This window comes from Scyliorhinus torazame, chromosome 4 (assembly GCF_047496885.1).
Source record: "Scyliorhinus torazame isolate Kashiwa2021f chromosome 4, sScyTor2.1, whole genome shotgun sequence".
NCBI lineage: Eukaryota > Metazoa > Chordata > Chondrichthyes > Carcharhiniformes > Scyliorhinidae > Scyliorhinus > Scyliorhinus torazame.
The window spans coordinates 232,804,959-232,820,323 of NC_092710.1; the positions used below are offsets into that span (position 1 = coordinate 232,804,959).

The 15,365-nt window shown below is 43.6% G+C and overlaps 1 protein-coding gene across 6 annotated transcripts in view; it reads right to left on the reverse strand.

Annotated features, from left to right (window-relative positions):
- Nucleotides 1–313: 313 nt before the first annotated feature.
- LOC140410813 (amine sulfotransferase-like) overlaps nt 314–15,365 on the reverse strand; it is a 94,335-nt gene continuing 79,283 nt past the window's right edge. For all 6 annotated transcript variants that reach the window (XM_072499450.1, XM_072499451.1, XM_072499448.1 and 3 more), the window contains 3 exons: nt 11,634–11,728; nt 6,096–6,267; nt 314–1,029 (listed from right to left, as the gene is read on the reverse strand). In XM_072499450.1, coding sequence (XP_072355551.1) covers nt 914–1,029; nt 6,096–6,267; nt 11,634–11,728 — 383 coding nt within the window. In that variant the 3' untranslated portion in view covers nt 314–913. The remainder of the gene's footprint in view (nt 1,030–6,095; nt 6,268–11,633; nt 11,729–15,365) is intronic.

Below are 15,365 nucleotides of genomic sequence, written 5' to 3' on the forward strand. Positions count from 1 at the left end.
GTCAGGAAACCCCCGGGCTGCCGGCAAAATGGAGCATCCCACCGGCAGAGAATCACGCCCCAGATCTGAACAGCAGATGGGCTGAGGTAGGGTAGGGTAGTGATGTTACAGAAGTGAAAGTAAGCAGTCAACACCATGATTGCAGACAGAACCATGTGATAGTTGAGGCAAATACCATAAATGCACTTAAGGGAAAGCTAATACTCGAGTGAGAAAGGAATTGGAGAATATGTTGCAATCAGGAAGATGAGAGGGAGGAGCCTAGTGCATAACTGGGCTGATGCCTTGTTCCTGTGCAGTGAATGTAAATGCCTTTAGTGTTTTGTGGTAATCAATGTTTAAATCTTACAGCTGAATATCTACATTTATACATCCTTTCATGGAAAAATAAAAAAACAATCATTAACTACCTGAAAGAGCTTCCAACAGAAACTAAAACATCCAAACTCTGATGTTAAGATTAAAAATTCACTGTGACCATACATGCTCCATAAATCCATAAATTTTCCCAAGCATGAACTTCGAGAAATGCATGACAAAATTCTATTTTTTTTAGGAAATAATATTCTCTATTTTACACATTTTTTTTTAATATGGTTGCAAATCTCGTCAGATTTGAGTATCTGCCTCATTAATTTTAATGCAGAAATTATAAATGTATTCTCCAACCATAAAACAAAAAAAATATATCTTTGTTTGCCAATCCATGGGATTCGAATGATTAATAGTAGTAGTCAAATGATTAATGCTCCTCCTGGAACTTTCATACATTGAATGGTATATATGTTCACCTGTATTTAACATGTATAAATTCACCCTTGGCATAATTCACCACAAATAATCTGTTTGGACACGCATGAATGCATGGTCTGCAAAAAAACTGCTTTCATTTGTTTCTAGAACGTCACATTCATTATTCATTATCCCAGATAAACTCTAACGGCACATTCTTCATTCTTTCGTGGAAAATTCTGTCAAACATTTCAGATTGGGCCACGGTGAAGTGATTTTTCCAGTCTCCAATGATACCTGAAAAGCACAATGAAAGTCCGGATGAACATAATCATTCCATAAGCAAATAAAAAGAAGAAGGGCGGGAAGATGGGTGCGTTGGGATTTACAATTTTTGTTTTCAAAACAAAACTTGCTTTTTGTGGGTGGCTAATTCTTCGGCTGTAGTGGTCACTGAAGAAACCTGAGGTGAGCAGCTTTATTTCCTACTCTGCTCGTCATATTTCAATTATGATAAAGGTAATGATAGGTGACATTTCGTTTACTCACAACATTTGTTTTAGATGGTTGGCAAGGACAATTGAAGAAATGGCCCTACCCAACATTTTCCAAGAATCCTTTGGTCCTTGTTTTGCCAATTTTACACCAGTAAAACAGGTGCAATGAAATGCAATTCCTACCCCTTGACTTCTTTGAAGATGTTGTAACCTGAGTGGCCTGTGACATGGTTGTATCTAGGCTTTCAAACGGTATTTGATAAACGTTCCCTGCAAAAGACTATTAAGCTCCAAACTGGTAATTCTGGTCTTCCACTTCAAACAGCTGCCATTGACCAAACAATACAGACATCCTAAGGGTCAAGGCTACATGCTGAGAGATGTTCTAAAGCTTAGGTCAGGCCCGGAAAATATTCAATGGGGAAAGGCCACAAGGGGAAAGGGCTTTGACAAAGGGTCATCTGGACTGGAAACGTTAGCTCTTTTCTCTCCCTACAGATACTGCCAGACCTGCTGAGATTTTCCAGCATTTTCTCTTTGTTTTTAGATTCCAGCATCCGCAGTAATTTTCTTTTATTAAGGCCTCAATCTAAGTGATCCAACCATGGCTAACAAGAGAAGGGTACTATCAGATCAAAGGAAGAGATGTAAAGTTACTAAAAGAAAAAAAGTGTTAAGTCTGAGGATTGGGCGAATTTTAAAATTCATCTGAGAAAGAAATTGATAAAGAAAGAGATAATAGAACATGAATTAAACTAGTAGGGAACATAAAAACAGGCTGTAGTAACTTCCATAGGTTTGTAAAAAAAGTAAAAGATTAGTGTAGACAAATGTGGGACCATTACAGACAGATAGTAAGAATTTACAACAAGTAATAAGGAAATGACAGAGAAATTAAACAAATACTTTGTGTTTTCTTCATGGAGGAAGATAGAAAACACTCCCATAAATATTGGGGAGCCAAGGGACGAATGAGATTGAGGATCTATAAGCAATTAGTATCAGTAAAAAGGTACTGCTGGAGAAATTAACAGGACTGAAAGTTGATGAATCCCCTGGATCTGATGACCTATATCCCAGAGTGTTGAAAGAGGTGGCTGTAGAAATAGTGGGCACTGATGCATCTTTCAAAATTCAATAGACCGTGGAATGTTGCCTGCAGATTGGATAGTAGTAAACATAACCCTAATATTTAAGGAGGGAGAGAGAAAACAGGGAACTACAGACCTGCAAACCTGACACCAGTAGCAGGGAAAATGCTAGAATGTATACCAATGATGAAAATTTGGTATACCATTTAGAAAATAATGGCAAGTTTGGATAGAATCAAGATTAATTTATGAAAGAGAAATCACAGAGATTTTTGAGGATGCTACTAACAGAATAGATATGGGACAAACATTGGAAGTGGTGTATTTGGATTTTCAGAATGTTTCAATACATTTTCACACAGATTAGTCAGGAAAATTGGAGTTAATGGGATTGGGGGAAATACACTGTAATGGATTGAAGATTGGTTAATGGACAGAAAGTAGAGAATAGGGATAAAATAATTACTCACAGGTTGGCAGGCTGTGACCAGTGGGGTACCACAAGGATCAGTGCTTGGGCTGAAGCTATTCAGAATCTATATCAATGATTAGGTCTCCAAATGTAATATTTCCAACTTTGCTGATGATACAAAACTATGGGAATGTGAGCTGTGAGGAGGTGCAAAGCGGTTTCAAGGAGATTTAGTCAGACTAAATGAGTAAGCAAGAACATGGCAGATGGAATATTGCAAATGGCAAATGGAATCTTTGGTAGTGGTTTGGTAGTCTGCTTTAATGGTGCCGAGGTGGCGATGGTTGACAGCTTCAAATTGCTAGGTGCGCACATCATAGAATCATAGAATTATCATAGCATTTACAGTGCAGATGGAGGCCATTCAGCCCATCGAGTCTGCACCGGCCCTTGGAAAGCGCAGAGTCACACACTGTGGTGGGCGACATTAGTGGACAGGCTTCTGGGCACAATCTTGTCAGCACCACACAGTTGCTGAGGCAGGAACATCCAAGGGCGACAGCAGTCAGGCGTCTGCTGGGTCCCAGTACTCAGCTGGTTCCCAGTCAGACACCAAGGCTCTGAAAAAGTTTCTCCCAGAGCTGTTGCAGATGACAGGACACAGTCATGACATTCAGGAGGGGATGTCAGAAACACTCCAGAGAGTGCATAGCCGACTGGAGGAGTCCCAAAGGCTAGGGGCACAAAGGATGATGCTGGCAATATTTGCACCAAGGCCAACTCTGCTAGGGTGGTGATCGCAGTGGAAAACCTGGAGCATTGAGTGGTGGTATCCAACACCACCCTGTTATACATGTCCCACCACCTCACCAGAAATATATCTGGTGATGGCAGATAAAATGCAGCCCCTTATGTAGAGGAGGGAGAGTTTAAAGGACTTTAAAACTGTCCTTGGGATTGTTTGAGGATTAATTTATTTTAAGATTATTGGTCTCTGTAGAGATTGCAATGAACCCCATAAAACGTTAATTGAAATTTCCAAGAACAACAGTAACCCTTTTTCAGAGGATTCCTCTGTAATGCCAGCAGTGAGTTCCTGGAAGGAATTTTGGCATCGCATCACAGAAGTTTACAGCTTGGAAAACGGCCATTGTCCTCCAGCCTAATCACAAGCCCCAACTCTAGGCCCGTAGACTTGAATTACAAGTGCTTGTCCAAGCACCTTTTAAATGCTATGTGGGTTCCTGCCTCCATCACCCTTTCAGGCAGTGAGTTCCAGATCCAGACTGCTCTGGATGAAAATAAATTCCCCTCTAAACCTCTCAACCCTTACTCTAAATCTTTGTCTCCCGGTTACAGACTCCTCAAGGATAGGAGATAGGGCTTTCCTATCCACTTTATCTAGGCGCCGAAAATGATATACATCTTATTTATGTCTTCCCTCAGCCTCCTCTGTTCCAAAGAAAACAACCAGGCATCTTCAGGGATCTGCGGACATACATTCCAAGGTCACTTTACATATCTCAGTATCCCACCATTTAATATGAATTCCCATGCCTTCCTCATTAACAAGTAAAATGAGAATTTATTTAGTTACACAATATTGAGGGTTTATAAAAAAACTTAAAGCAGGAAATGAGCAAAATTTATTTTAATCTTCTGCAAAGACTCCTAAAGCTAAATTAAGAAAAGCTCCGGCATAGCTATCTTAGTTTTTTATTCTACATGATTCATCTTTGATCAGCTGCATTCCTGGTCACGCATAAACACAGTACTTAATCTTTTCCATCTATGCTTATCCTGCTTATCCTCATCAGACACAGCAGCACTTCTTATCCAGATACTCATGCAGTTCAATTTCATGTTACCTGATATAACACTCGGGACATAGGGCAACTCCATGGGTAGTGCTCCTGTTCCTGAGCCATAAGCTCTGGGTTCAATTTCTTACAGGGCTTGTTAGTCACAGAAAAAGAGTGTTCATCATGTGGCCAAACAGGTTGATAAGAAGCCTGCTAATCCTTCCACTCATGGAAGGTGATGGGAGAGATTACTGGTCGGTCAACTTTGATGCAAAGTTGTACCACTCATACTATAACCACTGGTCTCTCTTTTAAAACAGAGCGGTACCGACAGTCCCTGGCAATTTATGGACAAACCAATGCAACGCTAAATGTCTGACCAGAAACTCTGCTCCATGTTATAAATTAATATAGGTGTTATAAATTAATACTCCAACCACAAAACTTTGTACAACAGGAATGTTTATCAGGGACTTGGTTACTGAGATCAGCATGTTCTAATATACTGATCCCGAAGCTTAAATTCCTAAAGAGTGTTCCCAAAATGAAAAGTGTAACACCAGAAGCACGATTTCACAGCAAGTGAGTTATGACCAACTTTCAGAAATTAGTGCCGTCCAGCCTCGACTAGATTACTATGTCCAATTCTAGGTAATACACCTTGGAAAGGATGTGAAGGAATTGGAAAGAGTGCAGAAAATACTTAAGGGAATGGTTCTGGGAATGAGAGACTTCAGATACATGAACAGATTAGTAAAAGTTATTTTCCTGAGAAAAGTTTCAAATTCATGAGGCATCCGGACAGAATAGATAGGGAGAAACTGTTCCCATTGGTGGAAGGGTTGAGAATGAGAGGACACAGATTTAAGGTGATTGGCAAAAGAACTGGAGGCACCAGCGAGCGATTTGAATCTTGAATGCACTGTCTGACACTGTGGTAGAAGCAAATTTAATCATGGATTTAAAAAAGGGATTGGATAAAAAGAAACTATTTGCATGGCTATGGGGGGAAAGGGCGGAGTGTGGGTCAAGCTGAGTAGCTCACAGAGAGTTGGCATGGGCACGACAGGCCAAATGGGGTCGCTGGCTGTGCCATCATTTATTGCCCATCCTTGAGGGCATTAAAGAGTCAACCCCATTGTTATGAGTATGGGTTACCTGACTGACCAGGTAAGGACAACAAGATTTCCTTTCCTTCAGGACATTAGTGAACCAGATAGGTTTTTACAACAATCAACATTAGACTTTTAATTCCAGATTTTTATTAAATTCAAATTTCACCACCTGTCATGGTGAGATTCAAACCCAAATCCTTTCTTTTTCTTTTTTTCTTTTATTCCCTTTTCTTCCCATGTACTTAATGGTCTGTTGAGCTGCTCCCAGAAAAATACTTTTCACTGTACCTCGGTACACTTGACAATAAACAAATCCAATCCAATCCAAATCCCCAGAACTTTACCTGGGTCTCTAGTCCAGCGGCAATACCACTATGCCGCTGCCTCCCCATAAGACAAGTATTCTATGATTTTACTCATTTTCGAAAAAAATTGTACTACTTTACCTTTCCGAAGAAATGTTCCATCTTCAGATTTTTTGGGAATTCCTTCATAGTTGGCCATTGGATTCTTTTTCATAATATCGAACCTGCAGTGTTCCACCACACTGTCCAGCTTTTCATCACTCAACTGTTTTCCAACAAAGTTGCACATTTTTTGTATCGATGCTCCAAGATCCTGGTGGACATCAGTATGGTAAACAGTTACTCATCCTTAAGATTGGAAAAAGCTTCTTTGACACTTGAAAATGAAATACCTCCCATATTAGTTACTGGTTACTGGATCATTCTATAATTCATAACGCTAATAATTGGGTAGGTGATGAAATCATTGATATGTGCTCTAATTTAGAAAAGCTTAACTGCAGGTTTTTAAACTGTTTCCTCTCTAAATGGCAGGAAATGATAACACTGCAGGAAAAACTGCTCTGATTGCTATGTGCAACGACATCATAAATACATGACATTTTGTTTTTTTAAGTTGCTCAATGGGATGGGATGGAATAGTCACTGGCAAAGCTAGCATTAATTTTCCATCGCTAATTGCCCTAGGGAAGGTGGTAAACAAAGTATTTATGATTTTACTACACAGTATAATGAAATGATCTTTTCTTTACAAGTCTGTACTCCTGGCATGGACCTGCAACTGGCAGGATCACATACCTGATGTCCCTCAATCTTGTCTTAGTTCATTAATTTCCAATACCAGCTTGCAGCCAATATGTCTTTGTGTTGGAAGTATGAATTCATGAAACTGTCTGTACAGAAACCAGAACAATTCTTCTTTCATCTTGTTCTTACAGGACAGATGTGACTGAAATTCAGAAGTTACTTCATTGACTAAAATATTCTGGGGCATTTTGAGGTAATGAAAGGTGCTATATAAATGCAAATCTTTTATTTAGGAATAAAACTGTAATAAAATCATTTGTTCATTCCCCTCTTCAAGATTTTAGTCTCGGAAACCATGTCTAAAGTAACTCAAATTATTATGTTAATACACTGAGGCTATTACTTGTCAAAAGATTCAGTTACAGAAAGTGCCCTGCTATTCCACATAGTTCAGACACTGCAAATAGGCAAATACAATAAGTTGATTTATCAACAAGCTTTTAAATTCTGATCATCACCTTCCTATTGCATGGCATACTATAGATGTAATCTGGCATCAATGTTGGATCTCATGGAATCTCATCTATGTGTGATTGCCCTTGATTGGATTCTGCCACTTCCAATGACAGTGCATCTTGAGGCTTGGTGCACACGGCTGGATGCAATGCTTCACATGCAGTCTCACCAATCTCCTTGAAATAGGAGTCAGTATTTCACTGGACATTTTGAACAGATTTGTACATATACATGAGTTTTTGGTGATTTGTGTACATGGGCACCTTGCTCCTTTTGTTCCTCGTCTGTCACCTTTGAGAAAATACTCGGATTTATCTCTCCAGTGTGAAGTGGTTAACCTCACACTTATGCATATTGAACTCCCATTTTGTTAAGTGTTCTCATTCAGTCTGAACTTGGGTATCAAACTCTATTCCACTAACCAAGCCATTAATACGTATGCTGAATAGCTCAGAATACAGAATACTGGGGAACACAATTTGTCATTTCCCACTTGGCCATCCCTTTTACTTCTACATCTCAACCAATCACCAACCATGTCAAAAGGTTACCTCCAATTTTATGTGCTTTTATTATTGCTAACCTCATGTGTGGAACCTTATTAAATGTCTCCTGAAAGTCCTTAGAGCCAGTATCAATTGACTCTCCCATCTACCATGCTAGTCATCCTCTCAAAACATAACTATATTAACTGCCCCATATAATGGCCATATGTAATATGTTTCACTTCAAATTAAACTTTCTTGTACTGAGTTTTGCATAAGCAAATAGGCTACACGAGCAATTCCTCATCTATTCACAGATGTCTAAAAAAGATAGATGAGAGTACTTTCCAAATGGCGACAAGCTCAAAACTGTGCTGTCCATGGAGATTTGGGGATCTATATCACAAATGGGCACAGAAAAAAAATCAAATTGACTAACACAACGCCAGTCTTTATATTGAGGGGATTAGAAAAAATGGGGTAGATTCAATGCTGCAGCCATACAGAGCCCTAGTTTGGACTGCATCTGGAGTAGTGTTCCAGTTCTGGGAACCACAAATTGGGAAATTTTACATTGGCTTTGCAGGGAGTTCATTATAAATTTACTGGAATAAAACCTGGGGCGAAATTCTCCCCCAACGGCGCGATGTCCGCCGACTGGCGCCAAAAACGGCGCCAATCAGACGGGCATCGCGCCGCCCCAAAGGTGCGGAATGCTCCGCATCTTTGGGGGCCGAGCCCCAACATTGAGGGGCTAGGCCGTCGCCGGAGGGATTTCCGCCCCGCCAGCTGGTGGAAATGGCATTTGTTGCCCAGCCAGCTGGCGGAAATGGCGTTTGTTGCCCCGCCAGCTGGCGCGGAAATGCGGCGCATGCGCAGGAGCGTCAGCTGCCGCCGACAGTTTCCCGCGCATGCGCAATGGGGAGAGTCTCTTCCGCCTCCGCCATGGTGGAGGCCGTGGCGGAGGCGGAAGGGAAAGTGTGCCCCCACGGCACAGGCCCGCCCGCGGATCGGTGGGCCCCGATCGGGGGCCAGGCCACCGTGGGGGCACCCCCGGGGTCAGATCGCCCCGCGCCCCCCCCCAGGACCCCGGAGCCCGCCCACGCTGCCTGGTCCCGCCGGTAAATACCAGCTTTGATTTACGCCGGCGGGACAGGCAATTTCTGGGCAGGACTTCGGCCCATCTGGGCCGGAGAATTGAGCGGGGGGTCCCGCCAACCGGCGCGGCCCGATTCCCGCCCCCCGCCCAATCTCCGGTACCGGAGACTTCGGCGGGGGCGGGGGGCGGGATTCACGGCGGCCAACGGCCATTCTCCGACCCGGCGGGGGGTCGGAGAATGACGCCCCTGGTTTAAATCACAGGAAGACAAGACCCAAACAGAATTGTATTCCCTGGAATTTAGAAGACTAAGGCTTGATTTGATCAAAGTTTTCAAGATATTAAGGTGAAGTGAAAGGATCAACACAGGGAACTCTTTCTGTTAGTCGGGGAATCTAAGGCTAGGGAACATAGTCAGTATTTAGAGCCAGACCACTATTATTATTACTACCATTACTATATAGCACCTTTTCTTAAAAAATATTTTTACTCTCTTCCTTTTTCACATTTTCTTCCAAATTTACACCCACCAACAATAAACAATAATCAGTAACAAATATGTCAATCACCATATCAGTAACAACGATCCCATCCTCCCACCAAACCCCAAACATTAGCCCGCATGTTCACATAAACAAATGACAAAAAGGAATCAGGAATCACCCATAGTCACCATCAACACACACCGCCCCCCTCCCCCCAACCCTCCCACCCACCCAAACTAATGTTCGATGTTATCCAGTTCTTCAAAGTGCATAATGAATAATGCCCTTGAATTGTAGAACCTCTCCATCCTTCCCCTCAGTTCAAACTTAACTTTCTCAAGAGTCAAGAATTCTAACAAGTCCCCCCGCCACGCCAGGGCACAGGGGGGTCTTGGTTGCTCTCCATCCCATCAGGATCCGCCTTCGGGCAATCAACGAGGCGAAGGCTACATCATCTGCCTCCGCACCCGTTTCCAACCCCGGCTGGTCCGACACCCCGAATATGGTCTCCCGAGGGCTCAGATGCAGTTTCACGTGCACCACTTTAGAGATTATCCTAAAAACCTCCTTCCAGTAATCCTCCAGCTTTGGACAGGGCCAAAACATATGAACGTGATTTGCATCCCCCCCCCCCCCCCCCCCCCCCCCACCAGCAACGTTCACACATCTTCTACCCCTTCAAAGAATCAGCTCATCCTCACCCTTGTGAGGTGTGCTTTTTTCCCACCTCAGCTCGTATCAGCCCCAACCTCTCGCACGAGGCAGAGGCGTTCACTCTCCAGAACACCTCACATCAGAACCCCTCCTCCATATCCTCTTCCAACTCTTCCTCCCACTTTGCTTTTATCCCTTCCAGTGGTGCCTTCTCCTCTTCCAAAATAGCTCCATAAACTGCCGACACTACCCCCTTCTCCAGTCCCCCTGTCGTCAGCACCTCCTCCAGCAATGTGGAGGCCAGCTCCACCGGGAAGCTCTGTATCTCCTTTCTGGCAATATCTCGAACCTGCATGTATCTAAACATTTACCCCTGCTCCAGCCCATACTATGTTTCCAGCTCCTTCAATCCTGCAAACCGACCCCCAAGAAACAAATCTTTTAGTGTCTTAATCCCCTTCTATTCCCAGTTCCGAAAATTTCCATCCCACTTCCCTGGCTCAAATCTGTGGTTCCCCTGAATCGGCATTTCACTTGACCCTGCCCCCAACCCGAAGTGTTGGCGAAACTGCCTCCAAATTCTCAATGAAACTATTAATACCCGATTCCCTGAGTATTTCCCCGGAGCCATCGGGAGCGGCGCTGTTGCTGGTGATTTCAGTCCCGACCTCCTGCACAAACTCTCCTCCATTCTGACCCATTGGGAATCAACCCCTCTGACCCAGCTCTACACCTTCTCCACATCTGCCGCCCAGTAATAATATATCAGGTTCAGAAAACCCAGACACCCTGCCTGCCTTCCCCTCTGTAGCAGCACCTTTCTGACTCTGGCCACCTTCCCTCCCCATATGAACGAGGTAATCATTCCTTCAATCTCTCTGAAAAATGCCTTTGGCAGGAAAATCGGCAGGCATTGGAAAATAAACAGAAATCACAGCAACACGTTCATTTTAACCACCTGTACCCTACCCGCCAGTGACAGAGGGAGACCATCCCACCTTGCCAGATCAGCTTTCACTCTCCCCACCAATCAGATTTCACTCTCCCCACCAAACTATATAGCACCTTTAATGTATGAAAATATCCCAAGGTTTTGCATTATAAAACAAAACTTGAGCCATGTAAGGCAATCTAAGGGCAGTTGGATGAAAGCTAGGTCAAAGCAGTTGGCTTTAAGGAATGTTTTAAAGGAGGAAAGAGAGAAAGAGAGATGGAGGGGTTTAGGGAGGCAATTCTACAGCAAGGGGCCAGGTTGCTAAAAGCGTAGCCACTAATGGTAGAGCAATTACCAACAAAGAATCAACAGATCAGAATTAAAATAAATCAGATTTCTTGGAGGGTTGTAAGAGTAGAGGAAATTACATAAATAGGGGGGAGGAGGACATGGGGAAGATTTGAAAGCAACAAAGAGATTTTTTTGAAATAAAGTTGGAAACATTTTAAAGTGCAAAGGATGATGGAAGTTTGGAACACTTCTGTCACTTGAGAGTTGGTGCGGGGGTCAATTGTTTATTTTAAATCTGAGATTGATCCAGTTTTGTAATCAAATGTCTGAGATATTGTGCAAAGATGAGTATGTGGAGTTAGTTTGCAGATCAGCCATTATCTTGCTGAATAGCAGAACAAGGGGCTATGTGGACTACTCCTGGTCCTCTACATGTACAAAAATACAATATTTGTAAAATATTATTACTTTCTTCATCTCCTCATAGGTTATGAATAAAAAGTTGAATTCATCCTTATGAGTATACCACTCCCTGATGTGGTCAAACCAGCAGCTGAACTCCACTGTTGAAAGAAAAACAAATACTGATGGTTATATTTCATTTCAGCTGACTCAAATTTTAAGGATAATTGAACAAATACATTTATAACAACCTATAGCATTTTGAGCAATTTAAGGTGATCAAATTTTATTCGTAAACTGGGATACAAGTTCTCACTTTGTTTTATAGAAAATATATTATGCGATAATCTGCACTATTGCACTTTTTAAGTTTCATACTGAGTATGAACACTGGTGTGGCCTTGCATTATTGGAAACAACACAAAACATTCTGAAATAGTTCAGTTCAGAAAAGATACTTTTCTGGAATAAAACTCAAAAGATTGGCCTTCCAATCCTGCAACTTTCTGAAAGTATTAACATGCTCATGCACAAGAAAAAAGGCACTTTAAAATTCTACCCATCTTCATTTATTTCTTACAGCATAACAACCAAATGCATCCGCAAAATCCTTTTAGTAAGGAGCAACGGAAAGAGTCCACACCAAGTTGTAGAGAATACAAAACCTATTTTATTTAACACGTTAACAATTGCAGTTCCAGTAGTTCCCTACTGGGTCTTCTCTAGTCAGTGCCTGACAGGCTGACTCTATTTATACAAAAGAACATGACCTGTTTCCCCATCCCGTTATCGGGGGAGCTCGTATTCTGCAAACTACACGGGGAAAAGGATCATCCCTATCGCGTGAGATCTGTGTGGGTTAAAACAATCCTATATTTCAAAGATGCACATTGAACCTTTCATTCCAACAATAACAAACTTTATTTTCTACAGTAAAAAGAAGTAAAATTTCTGTCTTCACAAAGGAAGACATGAATAATGTACCGGAAGATCTGAGTAACACAAGTTTTGGTGAGGAGCTGAAGAAACTTAGTATTAGTAGAGAAATAGTTTTGGGAAATTAATGTGATTGAAGGTGAATAAATCTCCAGGGCCTGATAATCTTCATCCCAGTGTACTTAAGGAAGTGACTCTAGAAATAGTAGATCCATTGGCATTCATTTTCCAAACTTCTTTGGACTCTGGAATGGTTCCTACAGATTGGAGGCTGGCTAATATAACCCCGCTATTCAAAAAGGGAGGTAGAGAGAAAACAGGGAACTATATTTTTGAACATTGTCATTCAAGGCATTTAACAAGGGCAGCACGGTAGCAAGGCAGCATGGTAGCACAGTGGGTAGCACAGTTGCTTCACAGCTCCAGGGTCCCAGGTTCGATTCCCGCTTGGGTCACTGTCTGTGTGGAGTCGGCCACCATGAAGAAGTCAATCCCGGAATACAACCGGTGCACTTGGGAGAAGTATGAAAACTCCTTCGCCCTTAGCCTCCCAAACCTCTACGGGTCTGCCCCCTCCATGTGCCCTATGAACCCCATGGCACCCTAGCCACTGCTGACACCTCTGATGACTTCGAACTCGACCGATCCAGATCCGGGTACAGGGTCGTGTTGAAGTCATCCCCCATAATCAACCGATGATTGTCCATGTCCAGTATCTTCCCCAACACACGCCTCATAAAATCTATATTGTCCCAATTCGGAGCATAAACGTTTACCAGGACCACCAGTATCACCTCCAACTTCCCACATATCTGTCCACCAAGTTGGCCACAATGCTCCCCCACCTCAAACGCTACTCTCTTGTGAATCACACCACCACACCCCTCATCTTCATATCCAGCCCCGAGTGGAACACCTCCCCCACCCATCCCTTCCTCAGCCTTGTCTGATCCCCTGTAAAAACACCACATCTGCCTTCAGACTCCACAAATGCGGGAACACATGCGACCATTTAACCCACCCATTTAGCCCTCTCGCATTCCACGCTGGTCAGCAGGCTCCCTGAATTCCTCCCCTGCCGATCAACCAAACCCCTTTTTGGACCAGACCCCAGCCCGCATCACACACCCCTCCAGGCCCTCCCTCGGACGTCCACTCCCATCTCTCCCTTCCCAATTGTACCACACCATCCACAACAATGTCAGCAACCCTTCCCCCTCACCTCTCCATCCCCAAATGAAGACTCAATCCCATTCACCACCCGCCCCGCATCTTCCACCTGCTGACCCCCCACCACTCCCATCAACTAGCCCACCCAACTAGCATGGTGGCCCCTGCCCAAGGCCTCTGAATGCCCCTCACCCCTCTAGTCCACCCCTCCCCCACTCTTCCCAACCGCCAACAAAGAAAAGGAAAAGGCACACTCACCATCGCAACTCCCCAACCCGTCAAAACCCACCCCAAACTACCCACCCCATACACTTTACAATGAACACAAAGAAGCTCCTCTCCAAAGTTCAGTGTCTTCACACTCCTCCCAGTTCATGGGCCCTCAAAGTCAATCGCCTCCTTCGGTGAATCAAAGTAAAACTCCTGTTTCCAATGTGTCACCCACAAGCGGGCAGGGTACAAAATGCTAAACTTCACCCCTTTCTTGAAGAGGGCAGTCTTTACATGGTTGAACTCACTCTCCTCTTCACCAACTCTGCACCAAGGTCCTGGTCGACCCGCAGCTCACTCCCTTCCCAGGTACACTTCTTGGCCTGCCTCGCCCATTGCAGGATCTTTTCTTTGTTCAAGAATCAATGCACCACCATCGCCCTTGGTGGCTCCCCCACCTGCGGCCTCCTCCTCAGCACCCTATGCACCCGATCCTCTTTGAGGGGCCAGTCGAAGGCCCCCTCCCCTATCAACGTTTCCAATATCCTCACACATACATGGCATCCTCCACTTCCTTGATGCCCTCCGGCATCCCGACGATCCTCAGGTTCTGTCTCCTGGAGCGATTCTCCAGGTTCTCCAATTTCTCTCTCAGCCTCTTCTGGCTGTCCAGAACCATCCCCATCTCCAATGAGGCCATCCACTCCTCCTGCTCCCCCACCGCCTCCTCCAGCTTCTGAAACGCCAGGCCCTGATTCTCCAGCCTCTGCCCCACTGTCTCAATTGCAGCTCTGAGCGGCTCCACCGGAAGTCCACAAAACAGGGAACTATAGACCAGTGAGCCTAACGTCGGTAGTAGGGAATTTGCTGGAGTCCATTATCAAGGTTTCATAGCACAGCATTTGGAAAATAGTGACCTAATCAGACAAAGTCAGCATCAAATTTCATGAAAGGGAAATCATGAATGACAAATCTATTGGAACTCTTTGAAGATGTAACTAGTAGAGTTGACCAGAGTGACCCGGTGGACGTGGTTTATTTAGTCTTCCAGAAGGCTTTCGACAAAATGTCACATAGCAGATTACTATGTAAAGGAAAAGCACATGGGATTGAGGGTAATCTCTTGAGATGGATAGAAAGCTGTTAGCAGACAGGAAGCATAAAGTTGGAATAAATTGGTCTTTTTTGGTTTGGCAGGCAACAACTAGTGGGGTACCTCAGGGATCTGTGCTAGGACCCGAACTGTTCACATTATATATTAATGATTTGGACGAGGGAACTAAATGTAGTAATTCCAAATTTGCAGATGATGCAAAGTTGGCTGAGAGGGTGAACTGTGAGGAGGATACCGAGATGCTTCAGCGGGATTTCAACAGGCTGAGTGAGTGGGCATATGCATGGGAAATGCAGTATAACATTGATAAATGTGATGTTATCCACTTTGGTAGGAAAAATAGCAAGGCAGTCCTCGTGCATCAGTCG